The sequence below is a fragment of the Podarcis tiliguerta genome (genome assembly GCF_965153285.1).
Source record: "Podarcis tiliguerta genome assembly, chromosome: 4".
In the NCBI taxonomy this organism is placed as follows: Eukaryota; Metazoa; Chordata; class Lepidosauria; order Squamata; family Lacertidae; genus Podarcis; species Podarcis tiliguerta.
The window spans coordinates 2,410,515-2,434,273 of record NC_139537.1 but is presented as its reverse complement, the minus strand read 5'-3'; the positions used below and the strand labels follow the sequence as shown (position 1 = coordinate 2,434,273).

Below are 23,759 nucleotides of genomic sequence, written 5' to 3'. Positions count from 1 at the left end.
GCGCCAAAAACACACACACGCACCCACTGTTTCATGGGGCTGCAATGGTGCAAAAATGTGGTTACAAAGCATGGATCCACATGGATCCTCAGGATTTTTGCATTGGGCTACCCCAAACTCACCGTCAGATCACGTCTGTGGCCACAGCATGAACCACAAAAATCATACATCCACTGTTTTGTTTAGAATATTTTTTTCTTGTTTTCCTCCTCTAAAAACTATGTGCGTGTTATGGTCAGGTGCGTGTTATAGAGCGAAAAATACGGTAATTCATCATGAACAGGCTGGTTTTTTACCAAGCCACCAGGTGATGGACAACTTAAGGAATATAATTGATATTATAGGATATCTGGGGGCCAGGAATGAAAAACAAGCTGCATTGATGTTTCTCGATGCAGAGAAGGTATTTGACAATGTCTCATGGTCATTTATGAAAAAAAGATAGAAATGATGAACTTTGGAAAGGCATTTGGTAAAGGTATTGAGGCAATTTATTCAGACCAACAGGCTATGTTGATTGTCAATAATGTGATGACTGAAAAATGTAAAATAACAAAGGGGACAATACAAGGGTGTCTCCTGTCACCATTATTGTTTATTTTAGTGTTAGAAACATTGCCAAGGAATATCAGATCAAATGAGACAATAAGAGGAATAATGGTAAAACATATAAACTGAAAGCTTTTGCAGATGACCTTCTGATTACTGTGGAAGACCTGAAGAGTAGCATACCAAGGGTCTCGGAGAGGATCCTGGAATTTGGTCAGGTGGCAGGTTTCAAATTAAATAAAAATAAGGTCTTGGTGAAAACATGGCAGAGCAATATAAAAAGGACCTACAGCAAACCACTGATTTATGTAGAGAGAAAAAGTTAAATATTTAGGTGTATGGTTAACAGTTAAGAATACAAATATTTTTAAACACAGCTACTTGGAAAGAAATAAAGAAGAACTTAAATTTTTCAAAGAATGGCAAAAAAATATTTCTAGATTTATCTGGCAGGGGGATGAATCCCGACACTCCTCCTTCAGTCAAAGGCTTGAGACGTAACAATTCTCTCAAGTCTCGAAATTTAGAAGCATCCAAACATTTTGTATATCAGTCTACCACATTACATCTTGTGTTACAATGCTGTATTTTTAACACATTTCTTTCCAAAGCATTTTTTACATTGCCATATCTTATATCAATGTGTTTGCTTTTAAAGTTCTGTTGGTTGGCAAGCTGTTGTGCTGCCATGTTATCACTGAGCACAGTGACTGGCATTTCAAAAGGTATTCCTAGTTCTTTTGTTAGGCAAGCAAACCACTCTATTTGTGACACATATTCACTTATGGCCGAGTACTCTGCTTCACAAGTACTTGTGGCAACAAATGTTTGTTTCTGGGATTTCCACTGAACCAGGGCATTTCCAATATATATGGCATAGCCAGTGGTAGACTTTCCATTTTCTCTGTCTCCCCATCTGGCACCAGTGTATGCATACACTTGCTGATCATATCCTGTATCCAGCACCAGTTTGTAATCTTTTGTGCCTTTCAGATGCCTTAGGATTCTTTTAAGTGCTAGGTGCGTCTTATGGTCAGATGTGTCTTATGGGGCGAAAAATACGGTATACCAGAGTGTTCGTGTTTAATTGCTCTTGTATGATGTGGGCTGGTCCTCTGAAATGTATAAGTCTGGTGAGAGCCAGTGTGGCGTAGTGGTTAAGAACGGTGGACTCGTAATCTGGGGAACTGGGTTCGATTCCCCGCTCCTCCGCATGCAGCTGCTGGGTGCCCTTGGGCCAGTCACACTTCTCTGAAGCCTCACAGCCCCACTCGCCTCACAGAGTGTTTGTTGTGGGGGAGGAAGGGAAAGGAGAATGTTAGCCGCTTTGAGACTCCTTCAGGTAGTGATAAAGCGGGGTATCAAATCCAAACTCTTCTATAAAAGCCTGAGCTAAGCATAGCTTGACGCTTCAGTCTGCCTTAAGACTGGAGATTGGTTGCAACCAAATCCTTAGTCATTCCTTTATTGGCTAAGAGACTCCTGCTTCAACCTTGTCCAATTATCAACATTTATTCTATATTTGAGACCTTAGAATTCCTGTAACAAACCTGATACCAGACAAGCCCTCCATGTTAACTGGTCAGCTCCCCAGACAAAAGTCCCTGCCTCACCCAGGACAAAGCAGTAGCATTACAAAAAATATTGGTAAGACCACGAGACAATATTGTTACATATCATCACCGACAAGTGAATACACCCCCCCCCACAAACCCCCTCACTTAAACATGCTGTGCTAAAAAGCAATGGATGAATTCTGACACCTCCCCTGACAACTTGAGAAGACACCATGGGGGTAAAGTTCTTCAACACCCCTAGCAGCTCATCCCTGTCCTCCTGCTCCTCTCCTGCTCTTCCTGCAGTTCCCCCTTGGGAGTCTAGGAGGCGCTCTTCCTCAGCCCCAGTGCACTCAGCACCCGCTCACGGATCTCCTTGGTCTTGGCCCCATAAACGATGGGGTTGAGCATGGCTGGAACCATGAGATAGATGTTTGCCAGGAAGATGTGGACGTGGTGAGGGATGTTATGTCCAAAGCGGTGGGTGAGGAAAGAAAAGAGGCCCGGTGTGTAGAGGATGATGATGACCCCCACATGGGCCCCACAGGTACCCAGGGCCTTGTGCCTGGCCTCCAGCGAAGGCAGCTGGAAAACAGCATGTAGGATCAGTCCATAGGAGACGAAGATAAAGCCAAGGTCAGCACCGACAATGACAAGGGATAGTATCAACCCATAGAAGTTGTTGGGTGTGGTGTCCCCACATGCGAGCTTCACTACTGCCATATGTTCACAGTAGGAATGGGATATAAGGTGGGAGTGGCAGAACGGCAGTCTCTTCACCAGGAAAGGAAAGGGCAAGACAATGATGAAGGCCCGGACCCCGATAACAGCACCAAGCTTTGCCACAGTGTTTGTCGTCAGTAATGTTGTGTAGCTGAGTGGGGAGCAGATGGCCACGTAGCGGTCATAAGCCATGGCAGTGAGGGTCCCAGACTCCACCGCACAGAGGGCATGGATCATGAACATCTGCACCAGGCAGCCAGCAAAGGTGATCTCTTGGGCACCAGCCCAGAAGATGCCCAGCATCTTGGGAACGATGCAGGTGGGCATGGCTATATCTGTCAAAGCCAGCATGGAGAGGAAGAGGTACATGGGCTTGTGGAGGCTGGCATCAGTCTTGATGATCCAAAGCAGGGTGGCATTGCCAAGGACAGCCATGGCATAGATGAAGCAGAAGGGAATGGAGATCCAAACCTGTATGTTCTCCAGACCTGGGAGACCCAGGAGAAAGAAGGAGGAGGAGGAGGAAGGGGCATGGCTGCTAACGTTGCTAATGTCTGGCATGACAGATATTAGTGAATTGCATATGTAGTATGCAGAGAGAGTAGATCCACTTCCTTTGATTAACGCTCCCCCATTGCAGTGAGATTGTTCATGTTAAATTGAGCAGAGACCTGACCCTGCGGCTTATCTATCAGAATTTCTCCCTTTGTGACACAGGTGCTCCTAACTTTACATGGATGTGTTCAGACTGCTCCTTGCAGAATCGTAAAAGGTGGCTTCCTCTAGATTTTCCTGTAGTTGCATATTCTGGCTTCCCGAGACATTGCCCAGTGGGAGACTACTGACCTTAGGGTCTTTCCTGCTGCTATGAATAGTCTCTGTTCTTCTAAGGTCGGTCCTCTTTATATGCTCCATCAAAAAGCAAGCAGATAGAAAATGAATTTGACGCTTCTCAATGAGGAGGCTTGAGAGAGGTGGGCTTTTGCTGCTTGGTTTAAATTGTGGAATCAGACAATTCAGGGGTGCTCTATAGATTCTACTAGGATCCCCCAATCAATTATAGATTCTCCTAGGAAGCCCCCTTTTTGGAAAATTTGCTTTTGTTTACCCCCCATTCTTCAGCTCTTCTGAGCTGGTCTTTGAGGGTGATATTTTTTAAAAAATATATTTTTGACTTAATTTATATCTTTGAAAGGAAAAAATGAAGTTCAAGAAGAGAAAAACTAGTGCCAGAACAACATCCTCAGAAGTCCAATTCTGGAGTAAAGCACCTGCATGAAAAGAAAGGATATAATAATAATAATAATAATAATTTATTATTTATACCCCGCCCAACTGGCTGGGTTTTCCCAGCCATTCTGGGCGGCTTCCAACAGAACACTAAAATACAATAACCTATTAAACATTAAAAGCTTCCCTAAACATGAGGATGGATCTAGGCCATGTCACAACTGCAGATAAATTCAGGGTTAGGGTCAGGGAGCATAAGTGCTTTCAGAAGACATTTGCACATGGAGTGGCTCTCTTCTGGGATCCAGTCAAGAAGAAGAAGAAGAAGAAGAGTTTGGATTTGATATCCCGCCTTTCACTCCCTTTAAGGAGTCTCAAAGCGGCTCACATTCTCCTTTCCCTTCCTCCCCCACAACAAACACTCTGTGAGGTGAGTGGGGCTGAGAGACTTCACAGAAGTGTGACTGTCCCAAGGTCACCCAGCAGCTGCATGTGGAGGAGCGGAGACGCGAACCCGGTTCCCCAGATTACGAGACTACCGCTCTTAACCACTACACCACACTGGCTCTCTCAGTCAACTGTTCCAGCATAAGGCACCCATCTCCCTCCCCCATATGCACCCAGCATTAAAAACACAAGAAGAGCCCTGTAGCTTGATCAGGCAGAACGTTCACCTGGTCCAGCATTCTGCTTTGCCAGACGTCCCAACGGGAAGCCTAAAAGCAGAACAGCTATAAGCAGCTATCCTATACTGAGTGAGACCTTTGCTCCATCCAGCTCACAATTGTCTTCACTGACTGATGTTATCAACTAGCCTATGTTCAAAACCCTCAGCCCAGCCGTGGGCCCCCCAATGGCCACTCCTTGCAGACCATTCTACCATCCTCCAGCGGAGAAAGTGCAGCTGGAGAGCCAGTGTGGTGTAGTGGTGAAGAGCGGTGGACTCGTAATCTGGGGAACCGGGTTCGCGTCTCTGCTCCTACACATACATCTGCTGGGTGACCTTGGGCCAGTCACACTTCTTTGAAGTCTCTCAGCCCCACTCACCTCACAGAGTGTTTGTTGTGGGGGAGGAAGGGAAAGGAGAATGTTAGCCGCTTTGAGACTCCTTCGGGTAGTGATAAAGCGGGGTATCAAATCCAAACACTTCTCCTCCTCCTCCTCCTCTTCCTCCTCCTCCTCCTCCTCCTCTTCCATGGTTTTGTTAGCAACACACTTGTGTTCCCTTTTTGACTGCAGAGCAGATACCAGCCTTTTTTGCAACACATGCAGTAGGTGATTAATCAGAAATGGTACATGGACACATACCTGTTACTTTAGATCAGTTTTTAATGTCTGTATCAGCTGGCGAGGTGCATGGAGCTTTCCAGGGTCCTTGAATGGTCCTTGGTCCAGAAACAACTTCGATGCATAGCTCACGTGTGCCCAGCCCAGGCACATCTGCGAGATGGGCGGATTCAGTGCCTTCATTTTATAGGCTTTGGAACAGCTAGGTCGAGATAATGGCAGGGGATTTTTAGTGACTTCAGAGTCCCTCAGGTGCTGCATCCGTGGGAGATGGAGCACAGGTGATAAATCCCTTGGTGATTCTGGGTGCGTAAGGTGCAAGGGGTTCTATGAAGCCCACTTGGCTATTGCCTAGAGATGGTTGCTCGGGAGCAGGCCAGGCCAGCTTCACGCAGCTGGGATGGAATGTGTTCTGTCCAGGGAGATTCTTGCTGAAAATCACCAAGGCTGCATACACACCACACACACCAACACACACACACACAGGGAGAGAGAGAGAGAGAGAGAGAGAATCTTGTGAGCTGTAGTTCAAGGCCACTGGCAAATGCCTGGGCCAAAACAAACAAGATGAATTTTAACAGGGAGAAATGTAAAGTATTGCACTTGGGCAAAAAAAATGAGAGGCACAAATACAAGATGGGTGACACCTGGCTTGAGAGCAGTATATGTGAAAAGGATCTAGGATTCTTGGTTGACCACAAACTTGACATGAGCCAACAGTGTGACGCGGCAGCTAAAAAAGCCAATGCAATTCTGGGCTGCATCAATAGGAGTATAGCATCTAGATCAAGGGAAGTAATAGTGCCACTGTATTCTGCTCTGGTCAGACCTCACCTGGAGTACTGTGTCCAGTTCTGGGCACCACAGTTCAAGAAGGACACTGACAAACTGGAACGTGTCCAGAGGAGGGCAACCAAAATGGTCAAAGGCCTGGAAACGATGCCTTATGAGGAATGGCTAAGGGAGCTGGGCATGTTTAGCCTGGAGAAGAGGAGGTTAAGGGGTGATATGATAGCCATGTTCAAATATATAAAAGGATGTCACATAGAGGAGAGAGAAAGGTTGTTTTCTGCTGCTCCAGAGAAGCGGACACGGAGCAATGGATCCAAACTACAAGAAAGAAGATTCCACCTAAACATGAGGAAGAACTTCCTGACAGTAAGAGCTGTTTGACAGTGGAATTTGCTGCCAAGGAGTGTGGTGGAGTCTCCTTCTTTGGAGGTCTTTAAGCAGAGGCTTGACAACCATATGTCAGGAGTGCTCTGATGGTGTTTCCTGCTTGGCAGGGGGTTGGACTCGATGGCCCTTGTGGTCTCTTCCAACTCTATGATTCTATGACTCATCCTCCCTGCAGATACTCCAGAGGAGATCTCGGGGGAGTTCAGAGACATGAGGCATGGTGAACCCCCGACTCCCTATGTCTCCTATCAATATGTTTTTTTTAACCAGCACAAGTTAGCTCTGCTGGATATTGTATGAGGGAAAACTTTGCTACTTGGAGAATCAGGTAGAAGTTGAACAAATAGGAAAGATTTATTTAACAGAATGAAATGGATAAAACAAAGGATGTATCAGGAGGTAATATTCTTTCAGGAAGCAGTTAACTTATTAATAATATACTAAATCTCAGGCTTCTAATCAAGCACAGCTTGATTAACTTTCTTCATTTATTACACTTTAGGTAATAGGTTATAGGTTTCCAGACTAGATCTCTCCCTTCCTGTCTGGAATGAGACCCAAGGAGACATTATCCTCCCAGCTTCTACTGCTGTTGCTCAAACTCAGCCCTCCAGTCAACTCCTCTCTGAAGACTCTCCCAAGACACTCAACACAGTTTTACTGTCTAAGCTCAGATACACCTTTCTCTAGTTGCAGATATTTTCCTTAATAATAATAATAATAATAATAATAATATTTTATTTATACCCCACCCTTCCCGGTTCAGAAAACTGGGCTCAGGGTGGCTAACAACAAATTTTAAACACTTAATTGTGATACAATAAAAAACAGCATAAAATACAGTATAAAAGCGTGAATAACAAGTTCAAAAATCAATTTAGGGGAAAATCCATCCAATAAACATCAGATGATCACCAGGGCTAGCTGGCTAAATTAGTCCAATTTGGGCCAGTGAGGAGGCCAGGGGAGAATTAGCTGTGGGATCCCAGAGCGGGGAATCTTCATAAAAAGGGGAGGGAAGGAAAGGGAATAAAAGCTCAGGCTAAATTCAGATTGAAAGCCAGGCGGAATAGGTCTGTCTTACAGGCCCGACGGGAGGAGGTTAAATCCTGAAGGGCCCTAGTTTCATGGGAAAGAGCATTCCACCAGGTCAGAGCCATCACTGAGAAGGCCCTAGCCCTGGTGGAGGATAATCTGACTTCTTTAGGGCCTGGGACCTCTAAACTATGATTATTCATGGACCTTAAGGTCCTCTGTGGGGCATAGCAGGAAGAGGCGGTCCCGTAAAAATGAGGGCCCTAAGCTACAAAAGGCTTTAAAGTTCAAAACCAGCACCTTAAACCTGACCATATATTCCACCGGGAGCCAGTGCAACTGGTAAAGCACTGGGTGAATATGCTCCCATGGCAGAGACCCCTTGAGGAGCCTCGCTGCAGCATTCCGCACCCGCTGGAGTGTCTGGGACAATTTCAAGGGCAGCCCCGCATAGAGCGAATTACAGGAGCCAAGCCTGGAGATGACCGCCGCATGGATCACTGTGGCCAGATTGGGGCGGGAAAAGTTGAGTGGATGTTCCACACAAGCCAGAACCAATTCTCTATCTCCCTCTTTCCCTCCTACTCTTCTGTAAACCATCTCTCAACTACCCCAAAACTCCCTAAGAAATGGCTCCATTTATTTCCCCTCCCCTCACATGGACACTCTCTCCTTCTGTGATTTCCACCAAGTGGGATTTGTATAATCCTCCTTTAAAGCTGTTGAGCATCCAACCAAGTTTGTAACCGTGAAGAGCAGAACCACCCATGGGTATGATAATCGTTGTGAACAGGCACCTTGGCGTGGCTTCCCATGCCAGATTGCCCTTCAAAAGCTTTTCCGGTGGAAGAGGAGGAGAGCTCTGTCCCGTATCTGTTTGGTCTTCACCCCATAGATGATGGGGTTCATCATGGGTGGGAAGAGGAGGTAGAAGTTGGCCAGCAGGATGTGTATGTAGGGAGCAACATGGTGACCAAATCTATGGATGACTGAGGAGAGGACCACAGGAGTGTAGAAAACCAATATGGCACACAGGTGAGAGATGCAAGTGCTGAAGGCTTTGAGCTGCTCTTCCTTTGAAGCCAGACTGAGGACAGTTTGTAGGATCTTGGTGTAAGAAAGACCAATAAAGGTCAAATCAAGTACAACAACAAAGAGAGCAACTATGATCCCGTAGATGTTATTGAACCGAGTGTGGGCACATGCCAATCTCACCACCGCCATGTGCTCACAGTAGCAGTGGGCGATGACGTGGGAGCGGCAATAGGGCAATCTCCTAAGCAGGAAGGGCAATGGGAGCATCAGGACCGCAGCCCGCATCAAAGCCACCAGCCCAATTTTGGCTACCAAGGGATTGGTGAGGATGGTGGTGTACCTCAGAGGGTGGCAGATGGCTACGTAGCGATCAAAGGCCATGGCCAAGAGCACAGCAGACTCCATGATGGAAAAGGTGTGGAGGAGAAACATCTGAACAAGGCAGGCGGTCAGACTTATTTCCCTGGCCCTGAACCAGAAGATGCTCAATGTTTTGGGCATGGTAGTGAGGGACAAGGTCAGGTCAATGGAGGCCAGCATGGAGAGGAAGAAGAACATGGGTTTGTGGAGGCTCTCATCAGTCTTGATCACGTACAGCAGGGTGCTGTTGCCCAGCAGGGAGGTGGTGAAGACAGAGCAGAAAAGTATGGAGATCCAACCGTGGGAGCTTTCCAGTCCAGGAATACCAGACAGGAAGAACACTGAGGGGTCAGAGAAGGTGTGGTTGGGAGTCGTGTTCATGTCGATATCTGCATCAAATAGTCTTTCCTTTCACAGGCAAGGCATACCAGATGGGACCATAAGCTCTTTCTGAGCTATAACTCTGCGATGCTACAACTGGGGAGTTCCTTATGACATCAGAGACACAAATTCTGTTGGCAAAAAAGGGGAGAAGATAAGAACACTAGCCACTGCTTTGATAGATCAGGCAAGGGTCCAACTAGTCAAGCACTCTGCATCCCCCACCCTCCTTCCGCTGTTTGATGCTTCCATCTGGAATTCAGAGACATATTACCTCAGTCGGTTTCTTTCATCCATGATGACCAACAAACAGACTCATCCTTCTTGCATTTGTCCATATGAATACATGAAGTTGCCTCAGTATGCTGATTGACAGGCTATGGAACCATCTGGTTGAGTATTGGCTACAGGGGTTTTCCCCAGCCTTACCTATATCTGCCACTGGAGACTGAACCTTGGACCTTCCCCAGGCAAAGGAAGTGTTGCAGCATGAGGCTGTGGCCATTCGCCTTCCCAATGGGCTACAACTCAGGTTTACAAAAATGGCTATAAACTAGCAACTCCCCTCAATGTAAGGGGGAGTAAAAGGAAGGTGATTGATAGGAGGTGACGCCTTCGCACACTGTTGTTCAGTCCCGTGACACAGCCTGTTGGGTAGAATGGCTCTTGCCATCAGAAAGTTCTTCCTAGAGGCCTTCCTCCTTGGCATGGTCGGCCAATTGGTGCCAAAGAAGGATAGAACTTTTTTTATGTACGCCACAACAGCAGCAAGAATACTTATCGCAAAGTATTGGAAGACACAAGATCTACCCACCCGGGAAGAATGGCAGATGAAGCTGATGGACTACATGGAATTGGCGGAAATGACTGGCAGAATCCGAGACCAGGGAGAGGAGTCGGTGGAAGAAGACTGGAAAAAATTCAGAGTATATTTACAGAAATATTGCAAAATTAATGAATGTTAGAAGAATGCTGGAATGAAGTTATATGGTTTTAGCAGTAATGTTATAAAGAATTAAGTAAAAATTGACTGTTAAGGGGTTAAAGTGGAAAATTTAAGGTTAGATTGTGTTAAGATAAATTATAGAACAAAAAATCGAGAAAGATGGAAAGGATTTGCTGAAACAGCTAATTGAACTAGAATACAAAAAAGGGAGGTGTGAGGAGGTCGATGAAACTAGTAAATGAAAGGTAAAGATATGGAAATATTGGATGTGTTTTTAATTTGTTTTTTTTTTTGTTTTTCTTGTGGTTTTGATGTATTGTTTTTTTTCTTCTTATTTTTGATGTATTGCTTGTTAATTTTTTTTCCCATTTCTTACTTTCTCTTTTTCTGTAACTATTAAACTTTTAATAAATATTATTTTAAAAAAACACAACAGAAAGTTCTTCCTAATCCTTCGTCAGAATCTCATTCCTTGTCATCTGAATCCGCTGGTTCAGGCCCTACTCTCTGGAGCAGGAGAAAACCAGCTTGCTCCATCGTCCATGTGACAGCCTTTCAAATAGTGGGAGATGATTATCCTCAAGTCTCCTCTCTTCCAGGCTGAACATGGCTGACTCCTTCAACCATTCCGCATAAGGCTTGGTTTCCAGACCCAAGAATATCTGGGTCACCCTCCTCTGCACATAGTCCTTCTCTATGACCACTATTATCACCACCAACCTGCCCCATTATCTCACCTCTTTCCACATAGTACAGTACTGCTCCAAAGTGGAAAATGTTCCATTGAAAACTGTAGTTTCATAGAATCATAGAATTGTAGAGTTTGAAGGGACCCCAAGCACCATCTATTCCAACCACTGCAATGCAGGAATCACACACATTTGAAACTAGAACTCAAGCCAATGGCTCAAGGACAGTAGGACTTGAACCAATGGCTTCACGTTACAGGAAAGGAGATTCCGACTAAAAAGCAGAAATAACTTTCTGACAGTAAGAGCTGTTAGGCAGTGGATGGGTGGCCATCTGTCATGGAAGGTTCAGCTGAGATTCCTCCATGGCAGGAAGTTGTACTAGCTGACCCTTGAGATCCCTTCCAACTCTACAGTTCCATGATTCTATGACAGCTTTGCTCCATAAACTGTCAGTCTCTGATCATGCGCAGACCACCTTAGTTTCCCACCCCTCCCCCCAGCTGTTCTCCAGATTTTCTTTTGCTTCCTAGGCTGGGAAGCCAGTATCTCCCGTGAAGCCCAGAAACAAGGCATGAAGGCAATAGATTTTCCCTCTTCACTGTCCCTAGGATCCCATAGGAGTGGCCACCGAGACCACATAACACTGGTCCTGAAAGACCTTCATTGGCTCCCAGTACGTTTTCGAGCACAATTCAAAGTGTTGGTGCTGACCTTTAAAGCCCTAAATGTCCTCAGTCCAGTATATCTGAAGGAGCATCTCCAACCCCATCGTTCAGCCCAGACACTGAGGTCCAGCTCTAAGGGCCTTCTGGCGGTTCCCTCCCTGTGAGAAGTGAGGTTACAGGGAACCAGGCAGAGGGCCTTTTCGGTAGTAGCACCCGTCCTGTGGAATGCCCTCCCATCTGATGTCAAAGAGAAAAATAACTATCTGACTTTTAGAAGACATCTGAAGGCAGCCCTGTTTAGGGAAGCTTTAAATATTTGATGAATTATTGTATTTTAGTATTTTGCTGGAATCCACCCAGTGTGGCTGGGGAAACCCAGCCAGATGGGTGGGGTATAAATAATAAATTATTATTATTATTATTATTATTATTATTATTATTATTATTAAAGGGGAGATACTTCATCAGGCAAGGCCTCCTTCCACCTGCCTTGCCCCACCCCCGGCCCTGGGTCTCCTCATGAGGAAGCTGTGCCTGGAGGAAGAACTGTGAGGGGAGAGACTTCATCAGGCAAGGCCTTCTTCCACCTGCCTTGCCCGACCCTCCAGTCTCTGCTTCTCATTTTGTATTGTATTATGTTGTGCACTGTGGTTTGCTGTTGTTTTATTAATTGGAGTTTAGAAATTACTTATTGTAACTGTTGAGTAGATTTCTGTTTAATTTTGAAATGCTGATATTTAATATTATTCTATATTGTTTAATGAATGTTGAATGTTATTTTATTTGCATATTGTATATTGTATTATGCATATTGTCTTATTTATATGATGTTAGCCGCTCTGAGCCTGGCTTTGGCTGGGGAGAGCGGGATACAAATAAAATTTATTTATTATTTATTTATTTATAAAGTGAGAATGTTTGCACAACTGCTACAGGTCCCCATATTAGCTATCCTCTTGTCCACATATTTGTGCTTTGAAGCCCCTCAGCCCAGCCCAGCCCAGCCCCAATGTGCAAACAATTCTCCCCTCCTCTGGCAGAGAAGGTACAGATGGACCTTTCCATTATTTTGCTATCAACACCCTTGTATTCCCTCTTCAGTTGCAGAGCAGATACCAGACCTTTTTGCAACCCACCCTGTGAGTAATTAATCAGAAACGGTTCACCGACACAGACCTGCCACGGTAGATCAGCTTTTAACATCTTTTCTGCTGGTGAGGAGCTTGGAGTCCTCCAAAGTTGTTGCAGTCCTGGTCTAGAAATAGCTTGGATTCATAGCTCAAATGTGCACAGGAACAATTGCGAAGTGGGCGGATTCAGTGCCTTCATTTTATAGACTTTTGAATGGCTAGGTCGAGATAATGGCCAGGGACCTCAGAGTCCCTCAGGTGCTGCATCCATGGGAGATGGAGCACAGGTGAGACATCCCTTGGTGATTCTGGGTGGGTAAGGTGCAAGGGGTTCTATGAAGCTCAATTGGCTTCTGCCTAGAAACCTCTGCCTGGGAGTAACCCAGACCAGCCCTACCTGAGTGAGGTGGAATGTGTTGTTCTGTCAATGGAGAATCTAGCAGTCCGTCACACAAAACATTTTAAACACACACACACACTGATAAAAAGAGTGTTGGGAGCTGTCGTTTGTTAAAGGTGCTGGGAATGGCAGCCCATTTTGGGGGGGGGCAGCTGCTTTTAATGTGCTTTTAATGTAAATCACTATTAGAAGCAGTATTCTTGTTGTTATTATTTTTATGCGAGTAAAGGGGCAGACTGAGCTCAATGGAGGATTTGTTGAGAAGCCACAGTCATGAAGCATCTCAAAGGAATCGGCTGCAGAGGGCTCTGTGCCAATGGCGACGAGAAGTGACTTCTGCTCAGATAGTCAACTTCAGCCACCACCAAGAGGGCATCTTTGAGGAACGATTGTGGGGAAACTGCTGCCTGCAAGGCTCAAAAGAACACCACTTTGGACCCCTTGTTTTCAAGAGGAATCGCAAAGTTGTAAAGTTGGGAGGGGGCCCCAAAGTGTCACCTGGTCCAATCCTTTGGAATGCAGGTATCAGAGCTAATGATTCCCTGAGAGGAGAGAGCAGAGCTGGGATCTTGGTGGCTAACACACCACCTCTCTCAATGTGCTGTAATCACAGGCCATGTTGCTTTGCTGCAGTGCAGCTCATTAATCCAAAACAACTCTGGGCAGAGTCATGCTTGGAGTTTCATTAGAATGACGCCGTCATTTAGTGTTCGCTCAAAAAACACGCACAAAAATCCTGAAGGGGCAAAATAATAACAATCAGTGGCATAGCGTGGGGGGGTGCAGGGGGGCCGTCCGCACCGGGTGCAACATCTGGGGGGGGGGTGCTCACACTCGCAGCTCTCTGCCCCTACCTGGCTCGCTCACTCTCTCTCACTGCAGTGCTGGCTGTGCGAATCCGATCCTAGCCGCCGGGTCGCCGCCCACTGTGGAGGGGGGGGGGTTTCCAGGCGTGCGGTGCGGTGCGGAGAGAGAGCGAGGGACTATCTGGGGGAGGGACAGTGCAGTGGGGGGGGGGCGCAAATTACTTGTCTTGCCCCGGGTTAGGGGGCAGAAATTACTTGCCTTGCCCCGGGTGCTGACAATCCACGCAACGCCACTGATAACAATGGGAAGTTTCACCATAAGTCAAAGGCCAAATGAACTGATGAGTGAGATGGTCCTTTACTGGTGACCAGAGCAAGCTCCATGCCACAGAATCATAGAATTGTAGAGTTGGAAGGGACCCTGAGGGTCATCTAATCCAACCCCCTGCAGTACAGGAATCTCAACGAAAGCATCCATGATGACCACCCAACATCTGCTTAAAAACCTCCCATGTCTCTTCTTCACTTCTTAGAACATCTAGTGTTATTATTTTTTATTGTTGAAAAATACTTTATAATATTTTGCTTAGATTCATGGAGGCAGATGCACCCTGTGGAGAGGCTGTTCGCCCACGGTCTGGCATTTCTGACACTGGCTCTCCCCGCTTTCCTTCTCTCTGAGGCTTGCAATCTTCCCTCTCCACTTTCTTCTTCCTCTTTGCCTCCACCCTGAGGTCTCCCTTCTGCTTCTTCTTCTTCATGGCTCTCCTCTGCTAACTCACCCTTCCTCCAAACTCCTTGCTCTTCTTACTGCTCCTTGCCTTCGTATTCACTGGCTCAGTATTCTGTGGCATCACAGGAGCAGGCATTGCACCCATATCTTAACAGGTACCTCAAGATAAAACGGAGACATTGATTTGACGTGCACTCACATCACATGTACCTTCTACCTACACAAATTCCTTTATGAGAGCTTGGCTGGGGCAGCCAGAGCCAGCTTTCCAGGTGATGGTTGTAGTGGAGGAGAAGAAGAGAATAAGGCAGGAGGGAGGCAGAATGCAGGCAGGGGGAGAAGGAACCCTGGTGCCTTAGGTTACAAAATGAGTGGGGAAATGGAGGTCGATGGAGGAAGAGGAAACTCCAGCTGTGGAAGGGAGGAGAGAGGCTGACAGAGAGATGCAGGCGGAAGAAAAATGCTGGAATCGTGCTGCAGGTTCTGCTTGCCTCTCTCGCTGTCTGCCTTCCCCCTCTCTTCCACAGCCAAAGAATCCAGGTTTCTTCGTCCTGGGATTTCCTCTGTTTCTTCTTCCTCTGGCAGTGGAGAAAAAGTTTCCTGCCCTTCCATCAGGCAGCTTTTAGCTACACATGATTTTGTGTATCCATGGTGCCCCTGGACAGGAACTTTCACATGAGCAGTGATCACACAGTACTGAGAAACAGACAGAGGTTGACCCTGGTCAGTGGAGAGAGATGGGGAAAGCACATGCCTCACAATTGCAAAAGCAGCCTTAAAATATGGCTATCAAGCCCACATTTATATGAAGACAAAGGGAATCTCCAAAAGGAGCCTTAGGATCTGTCGAAGACAAAATCACTGCCAGAGACATGGAGGTGGGTGTCTGGAAAGTCCACCCTGGATAAGATGATAGTCAGGACCAGACCAATGTTCAAGTAAAAGTGGGGTTGGGAGGCAAAGTAGAATCAACCTCAGTGTTTATGGCTCAGGGCAGCAAGACATGACTGGAGAAGAGTGGGACATTATATCTGGGTCAATGAGGGCCTCCCTCACTCCCTATCCTCATTATCCTCAATGCCCTTTCTCGTATCTCCTTGGTCCTGGCTCCATAGACAATGGGGTTGAGAACTGGAGGCACCAAGAGGTAGACGTTGCCCATTGTGACATGAACCAGCACAGGAAGGTCTCTCCCAAACCTGTGCACCACAGACAGCCCAATCAGGGGCACGTAGAAGGACAAGACAACACACACATGGGCCACACAGGTCCCAGAAGCCCGGAGGCGCTCCTCCTTTGACTTCAGCTGCAGGACGGTCTTAATGATCATCACGTAGGAGACAGAGATGAGCAGAGAATCAAGACCCATGACGAGGAGAATGGCAGCCAAGCCATACACAACACTGGGCAGCTTGTCATTACAAGCCAGGTGCATCACATCTTGGTGAACACAATAGGAATGTGTGAGGACAGTGGAGCCGCAGAGGTCCAGGCGGATGATCAGCAATGGAAAAGGGAGGAAGAAGATGACCCCTCTCACTAGGGCCACCAAGCCCACTTTAGCCGTCACTGCATTGGTGTGGATGGCAGCATGCCTCAGAGGGTGGCAGATGGCCACATAGCGATCCACAGCCATGGCCAAGAGGATGGTGGACTCAATGCCTGATAGTGCGTGGATGAAGAACATCTGGAGAAGGCAACTCCCATAGCTGATCTCATTGGCATCAAACCAAAAGAAGGCGAGGAGTTTGGGCATGGTAGAGGTGGAGAGAACTAGGTCCACGGCAGCCAGCATGCAGAGGAAGAAGTACATGGGCGTGTGGAGGGCTGGCTCTGTCTTCACGACAAGCACCACCATGCAGTTGCCCACCACGGCCACAAGGTACATGGCGCAGAGAGGGAAGGCCAGCCAGAATTGGGCACCTTCCAGGCCAGGCAGGCCCATCAAGATGAATGAGAAGGAGTCGCCATGAGTTCTGTTGGTGGCGGACAACGACATGATTGGCTTGAAGCCCTTGTGTTGTTCTACACAGCTGAAAGGGAAGGAGATGGTAAATTAACAGTGCCAAACTGGGTTTGATTCCATGGAACCAAAATGTTCTCTCCATAAGAGCAAGGCACAAGGCAGCATCTGTTTCTCACTCATTTCCTCTCTCACTCACTCTCTTTCTCTCCCCCCCCCCCATTGTAGCCTTCTTTACTGATCACATACTGCATGATTAACCAGCAGGACTCATTGTCCAGGCCTGATGTGTTGGGCAGTAGGACAAGAGGGTTTAAGAAACCATTGGTGCTTTTTGGTGGATGTATCCCATAACTCCAGGAGCAGCATCCTGTTCTCAAGGTGGCCAAACAGATGCCTGTGGGAAACCAGGGGGCAGAACATCAGCACAAGAGCAGCCCTCTCCCACCCTGTGGTTTCCAGCAACTGATATAATATAAATATATTTAAGACAAATAAAATGCCCATCTTCAGACTCAGCGGGAGAGAGTTCCAGGTCTCAGGGGAATGTTAGTCTATCAGAAACAAAAAGTCTGCCCTAATCTCAAGAAAAAAAACCCCACTCCATACCTTTGAGGGACTGCTCTCCAGCAGCAGTCGCTGTTTGGACCTCACACAGCCAACACAACTGAGAGAAGGAAAGAGATTTATAGAAAGCTAAGTCGCTAGGGGCCAATTTGTTACCCCTGAGGAGCCAGCTGAAGGGTGTGCCACAATGCAATATATCTAGTCATTTCTTTTATGCTGAGGCTGTTTTGTATATAGAATCATAGAATTGTGGTGCTGGAAGGGAACTCAAAGAGGCACCCCAAACCCCTGGAATGCTGGGAATCTCAGCTAAAGCACCCAAGACAGATGGCCACCCAACCTCTGCTTCAAAACCTCCAAGGAAGTAGAGTCCACCACCTTCAGATGGAGTCCATTCCACTGTCGAACAGCTCTTCCCATTAAAAAAAACCTCTTCCTAATGTTTAGTCAGAATTGTTAAGCATAATTGTGTAATGTACATTGAAATGGAAAATATATCTATAACATGCCTGTATTGTAATGTGACGCATGGCAGGAAATTTCCATTGGAGCTAAAGAAGAGCCTAACAGCTTTATCATTAATGGGGCTGCATCATGGGATTGTATGTCTTACAGCTTTGTCACATGAAATAGATTGTGTTACAGGTTTATGCATATGCTAATCCGCAGGCATCCACCTTTGGTGGGTTGCTTTCTTTGTTCCAAGCTGCTGAAGAGAATGGACTGTGAGTCTCTGCCTCCAGCAAACAGCCTGGGGCTAATGGAGGCTGCAGTGGAGAAGAGAGGGAACTTTGATTTTTAGCTCAGGATGCAATATACAGTGGTACCTCGGGTTAAGAACTTAATTCGTTCTGGAGGTCCGTTCTTAGCCTGAAACTGTTCTTAACCTGAGGTACCACTTTAGCTAATGGGGCCTCCAGCTGCCGCTGTGCCGCCGCCACACGATTTCTGTTCTCATCCTGAAGCAAAGTTCTTAACCCGAGGTACTATTTCTGGGTTAGTGGAGACTGTAACCTGAAGCGTCTGTAACCTGAAGCGTATGTAACCCAAGTTACCCCTGTATTTGTAATCTAAGATAGGCCTTAGGCTGGGATCAGTATAACTAATTATGCATCTAATGGAATGTAACTTTATTTGCTTTAAGTTGTTTGGAGGTACGTTCTGAGTAAGTAAAACTTTTGAACCATATTTTTGGACTGAATAATTTTCATTTCAATACAAGAGTCAGTTTGTATTCACCCAACAGCTTCCGTATCCACCATATTTCCCCCACTGGTACCAAAGGGATCTTTCAGGCTCTCTTCTCCCACCTGCTTTCTCCTCTGCACCCACCAAAAGATGCTTTAGGCTTTAAAAAAGAAAACAAAAAACAACAGCCCAACAACCCATGGAGGAAAGAATCAGAGACGTTTCTATAATGTGTGGCTCGACTCATGAGAAGGTGCAGCTCCTGCCAACTTGTTTAGAGGTGACAACATTAAGAACATGAGAAGGTCAGGCCAATGGTCCCTCTAATCAGGCACCCAGCTCTTGCCGGCCAACCAGATGTCCCAATGGGAAGCTTGTTAGAAGGACAGGAGCAACACAACACTGGGGTGACTGGGGGCAGCCACCGAGACCATATAACACCTGTCCTGAAAGACCTATATTGGCTCCCAGTACGTTTGTGAGCACAATTCAAAGTGTTGGTGCTGACCTAAACGACCTCAGCCCAGTATATCTGAAGGAGCGTCTCCACCCCCATTGTTCTGCCTGGACACTGCACTGAGGTCCAGCTCCGAGGGCCTTCTGGCGGTTCCCTCACTGCAAGAAGCAAAGCTACAGGGAACCAAGCAGAGGGCCTTCTCGGTAGTGGCGCCCACCCTGTGGAACACCCTCCCATCAGATGTCAAAGCGATAAATAACTACCTGACATTCAGAAGACATCTGAAGGCAGCCCTGTTCAGGGAAGTTTTTAATGTGTGACATTTTAGTGTATTTTTAATCTTTGTTGGAAGCTGCCCAATTATTATTATTATTATTATTATTATTATTATTATTACTACTACTATTATTACTATTATTACTATTTTCAGAAGCTTGCTGAGTCCAATGGTGGAGATGGAAGGTAGCCATTGCAGCTAAGAGCCATTGATATCTTCCTCCTTAATGAAGTTGTTTAATCCTTGTTTAAAGCTGCCCCTGTTGGTGGCCATCACTGCAGCTTTCCCTGACAGGCTTCCCTTGAAGCATATGTGGGGATTCGAGGCAACACAGGCAGACACAATAAGCTCAAGGGTAGCTTTTATCCGCCTTGTGACAGGTTTCCAGAAAGAGGGGAACAAATCTGCACAGCGTATTTCCAGGGGCCCATTTAGTCTGCCAAAAGTAAATTACACTTGGGTTTGTTTTAAATTATGGAAGAAACCCATCGTGTGTTTTTCAAAATAATATCCACAGTATGAGGCAAAAGGCGGAGAAATGAGGATGAGGATAATGAGAATGAGAATGATAATTTATTCCAGCAAAAGATTAAAAATATACATTAAAACATCAGTCATTAAAAACTTCCCTGAGCAGGGCTGCCTTCAGATGTCTTCTAAGGGAGATAGTCTTCTGAGGGACTCTTTTCTGCCACCGAGAGGGAGAGTCCTCCTCCACCTTCCCTTTCCTGGAGCATGAAACTTTCTCTTTCTCTTTTTTCTTTTGGATGTTTTTTATTAGTTATCAATTACAACAATCCAATAAAAGCCTCATTATAACAATACCAAATTATAATACAATTACTAATACCAATCATTCAGATGCCAAATTATACCATTTAGGTGCTAGAATTGATCTCTTGATGATTTACTTTATTTCTGCATTCCAAAATGTTACTGATTTCCAGTCAGCGAACAATCCCTTATACAGCAACTGCAATTTTAATGACTTCCCTTCGTATTGACACATTAAGCGATTTATAGAGCTACAGGTGAAGCATTCAGACTATATCCTTGTTCTTCCTGAGCAGGAAACTTTCTCTAGCCTGCCTCACAAACAAAGATGAGTAAGGGCGAGTTCAGGAGAGATACAAATAGATTTCCTGTTTTGTGTAGTGAATTCTGTATCATTTATCACCAACACAGTGGCTGATAACCCTTTTCTCAGACATCCCTGTATAGCACTGAGGTTGGTTCGTAAGAAACTCCCTTTGGTGGGGACTGCTGTTATTGTATTTATTTGTTATATTATTTATCTGCCTTTCCCCCAGAACTGGGACTCATGGCAGCTTACAAAACTTAAAGCAAGCTCGGCTCAAACACAAACGCTCTAAAAACAAATATAGTATAATAGTTAAATAGTAATTCATAATGGAATTTAAACAATGCAAAAAAAAACCCCTAATCGATTGAAATGCAGATAGCGAAACAACTAAAAACCTAATCCATTTGCTTCTACAATGAGCACCTACTTGGGACCACCCACACTTTGTTGACCCATTTTTTGTGGGGCATCTGCACAATATTGTGATCACAGTGTTCCCTCCTCAATGCTTTCTTTCCCTGTTTAACTTTCTCCCCAACCACCCTGAGCTCAGAAAATCTAACAGAATGGAACAGCCACCACAATTTCCCCAGGTGGAGATGACCCAAAACTCAGAGGGGCAGAATGCTTGTCAACACACACACAGAGAAGAAAATATGGTCATTTTTGCCAGGAAGTGACATTTTTTCTTATGATTCTTTGCCTCTTCAGGAGCTGGTCTAAAAACAATAGCAAAAAACACCTTAAACATTATGCAGCGTCCCTCCACCCGAAAGGGAGGAAATTCCTACCCAACGTATGTTGTGTTTTGGGATGTCTTGACACCGGAGTGATGTAACACAGCGGTGGGGGTGCAGCCTGAATCCAGCCTGGATGTGGTATTAATTTTGTTTAATTTATTTATTAAATCTATATCGCAACCTTCCTCCCAAAGGAGCTCAGGGTGGCATACAACAAGAGAACAATAACATAATATTTAAAAGAATTCCAATGCAGATGCAGATTTTAAATGCTTGATGGAAGAGGAAGGTCTTAACAGAGATGGTGCCTGCCTCATATATAGGGCAGGGATATCCAAAGGCGTCACCACACTAAAGGTCCGATTCCTTCAATGTGTGGAGTGGACCTCTTGATAAGATGGTTTCTGCAGGAGGCCCTCACCCGCAAAGCACAGTAATTGGTTGGGTGTATGAGCGCTGAGATGTTCTATCAGATGCAAGCTTCAGTCTCCAGGAAATGGTGCGGCAACCACACAGGAAAGATGGCTACCAGGGTTTGCAGATCCTGAGAGCCGCCTGGAAGGACACATGGCTATTGACTTATGGGAGGCTTAGAGATACAGGAGATCAGTGCACAGTTTGTCTGATGAGAACCATGATCTTAAAGGTTGACCAAGAACATCTGTCTAGATACACTGCTAAGTGGAATATTCTAGGATAATCTGTTCTAAAAATATATATATATGGGTCAATGAGGGCCTCCCTCCCTCCCTATCCTCATTATCCTCAATGCCCTTTCTCGTATCTCCTTGGTCCTGGCTCCATAGACAATGGGGTTGAGAACTGGAGGCACCAAGAGGTAGACGTTGCCCATTGTGACATGAACCAGCACAGGAAGGTCTCTCCCAAACCTGTGCACCACAGACAGCCCAATCAGGGGCACGTAGAAGGACAAGACAACACACACATGGGCCACACAGGTCCCAGAAGCCCGGAGGCGCTCTTCCTTTGATCTCAGCTGCAGGACGGTCTTAATGATCATCAAATAGGAGACAAAGATGAGCAAAGAATCAAGGCCCATCACCAGGAGAATAGCAGTCAAGCCATATACAATGTTGGGCATTCTGTCCCCACAAGCCAGGTGCATCACATCTTGGTGAACACAATAGGAATGTGTGAGGACAGTGGAGCCGCAGAAGTACAGGCGAATGATCAGCAATGGAGGAGGGAGGAAGAAGACGACTCCTCTCACCACGGCCACCAAGCCCACTTTAGCCGTCACTGCGTTGGTGAGGATGGAGGAATGCTGCAGGGGATGGCAGATGGCCACATAGCGATCCACAGCCATGGCCAAGAGGATGGTGGACTCAATGCCTGAAAGAGTGTGGATGAAGAACATCTGGAGAAGGCAACTCCCATAGCTGATCTCATTGGCATCAAACCAAAAGAAGGCGAGGAGTTTGGGCATGGTGCAGGTGGAGAGAACTAGGTCCACGGCAGCCAGCATGCAGAGGAAGAAGTACATGGGCGTGTGGAGGGATGGCTCCGCCTTCACGACAAACACCACCGTGCAGTTGCCCACCACGGCCACAAGGTACATGGCGCAGAGAGGGAAGGCCAGCCAGAATTGGGCACCTTCCAGGCCAGGTAGGCCCATTAAGATGAATGAGAAGGAGTCACCATGAGTTCTGTTGGTGGCTGACAATGACATGATTGGCTTGAAGCCCTGTGAGTGCTACTCACCTGAAAGAGAAGGAAAGGGTGGTTTCACAATGCCAAATTGGGTTTGATTCCATGAAACCAAAATGCCCTCCTGTCTCTAATTGTAAGCCATGCGGCAGCATCTGTCTCTCTCTGTCACTCCCCCCCCCCCCCCATTGTAGCCTTTACTGATCACAGAATGCATCTTAACCAGCAGGACTCATTGTTTAGGCCTGATGTGTTGGGCATTAGGGCAAGATAGTTTGAGAATCGATTTGTGACTTTTTAATCATTTTTATTAAATTTTTCAGTTTTACAATTTCAAATACTCATTTTACATCCTTAAGATATGAATGACTTCCCTTCTTCTCTTTCATGGTTCATTTTACGTATCTTAAACCCCTGCATATTTTACAAAAACTATACCAATCAGTTTTCCATAATTGCATCCATCAAAACCTATTTACACTGTTGAATTGATCTTAATGCTGCCAACGTTTTCAGCTGTATACAATTATTCCCCATATATTCAATAAAGGTTTTCCAATCTTCTCTAAACATATGTTCTTCTTGTTCTCTTATTCTATATGCTAAGTCTGCAAGTTGTGCAGATTAGAAACGATTTGTGTCTTCAGGTAGATACCCCCCACAACTCCAGGAGCAGCTGGTGAGGAGCAACATGGCCACAGACCATGGACAGTGGTCACTGCTGCACATAAAGGTTGAGTGAGCTTGGAACACTGTGCGTCCACCAGCGGTTGTCTTGGATTGTACCTGCCGGTCCACTCCCCACCCCACCTGGTGCATAAGGGGCCTTGTGAGGATGAAAAAGACCTTTTTGTCCTTGGGGTCTTGAGGACCCACCAAATGGAATCCGAGTAAAGAACCATTCTAAGACTCTTGAGGGCTCATTCAGGGTCTTATTGGGAACAAGAAACGCAGCAGAGAATTTTTGTTGGTTTTGTTAAAAAGAGGCCAGCTTGGCCATTAGCAACAGGAGCTTGCAATAGCGATTCCCAGAAGCACCAAACCAGCTCTTCTGATTGATGAGCTTTCCCCCAGTGCCCGAGATCTAATGGAACCAGTTTTATAACAG

The 23,759-nt window shown here is 46.0% G+C and overlaps 5 protein-coding genes across 6 annotated transcripts in view; 1 reads left to right on the top strand and 4 right to left on the bottom strand.

Annotated features, from left to right (window-relative positions):
• LOC310675579 (uncharacterized protein) overlaps positions 1-23,759 on the top strand; it is a 177,929-nt gene that overhangs the window by 76,468 nt on the left and 77,702 nt on the right. The window lies entirely within an intron of this gene.
• Positions 2,427-3,389, bottom strand: LOC310676832 (olfactory receptor 52D1-like; the record flags this gene model as incomplete). Its single annotated transcript, XM_083439009.1, has 1 exon — positions 2,427-3,389. One exon carries the CDS (start codon positions 3,387-3,389, stop codon positions 2,427-2,429), a length of 963 nt encoding a protein of 320 aa, XP_083295135.1.
• LOC310675732 (olfactory receptor 52K1-like) lies at positions 8,388-9,335 on the bottom strand (the record flags this gene model as incomplete). The annotated part of the gene is made up of 1 exon (XM_083436771.1): positions 8,388-9,335. The coding sequence occupies one exon, from the start codon at positions 9,333-9,335 to the stop codon at positions 8,388-8,390; it is 948 nt and encodes a 315-aa protein (XP_083292897.1).
• LOC310675716 (olfactory receptor 51E2-like) lies at positions 15,744-16,706 on the bottom strand (the record flags this gene model as incomplete). The annotated part of the gene is made up of 1 exon (XM_083436754.1): positions 15,744-16,706. The coding sequence occupies one exon, from the start codon at positions 16,704-16,706 to the stop codon at positions 15,744-15,746; it is 963 nt and encodes a 320-aa protein (XP_083292880.1).
• On the bottom strand, positions 21,711-22,673 carry LOC310675719 (olfactory receptor 51E2-like; the record flags this gene model as incomplete). Its single annotated transcript, XM_083436757.1, has 1 exon — positions 21,711-22,673. The coding sequence occupies one exon, from the start codon at positions 22,671-22,673 to the stop codon at positions 21,711-21,713; it is 963 nt and encodes a 320-aa protein (XP_083292883.1).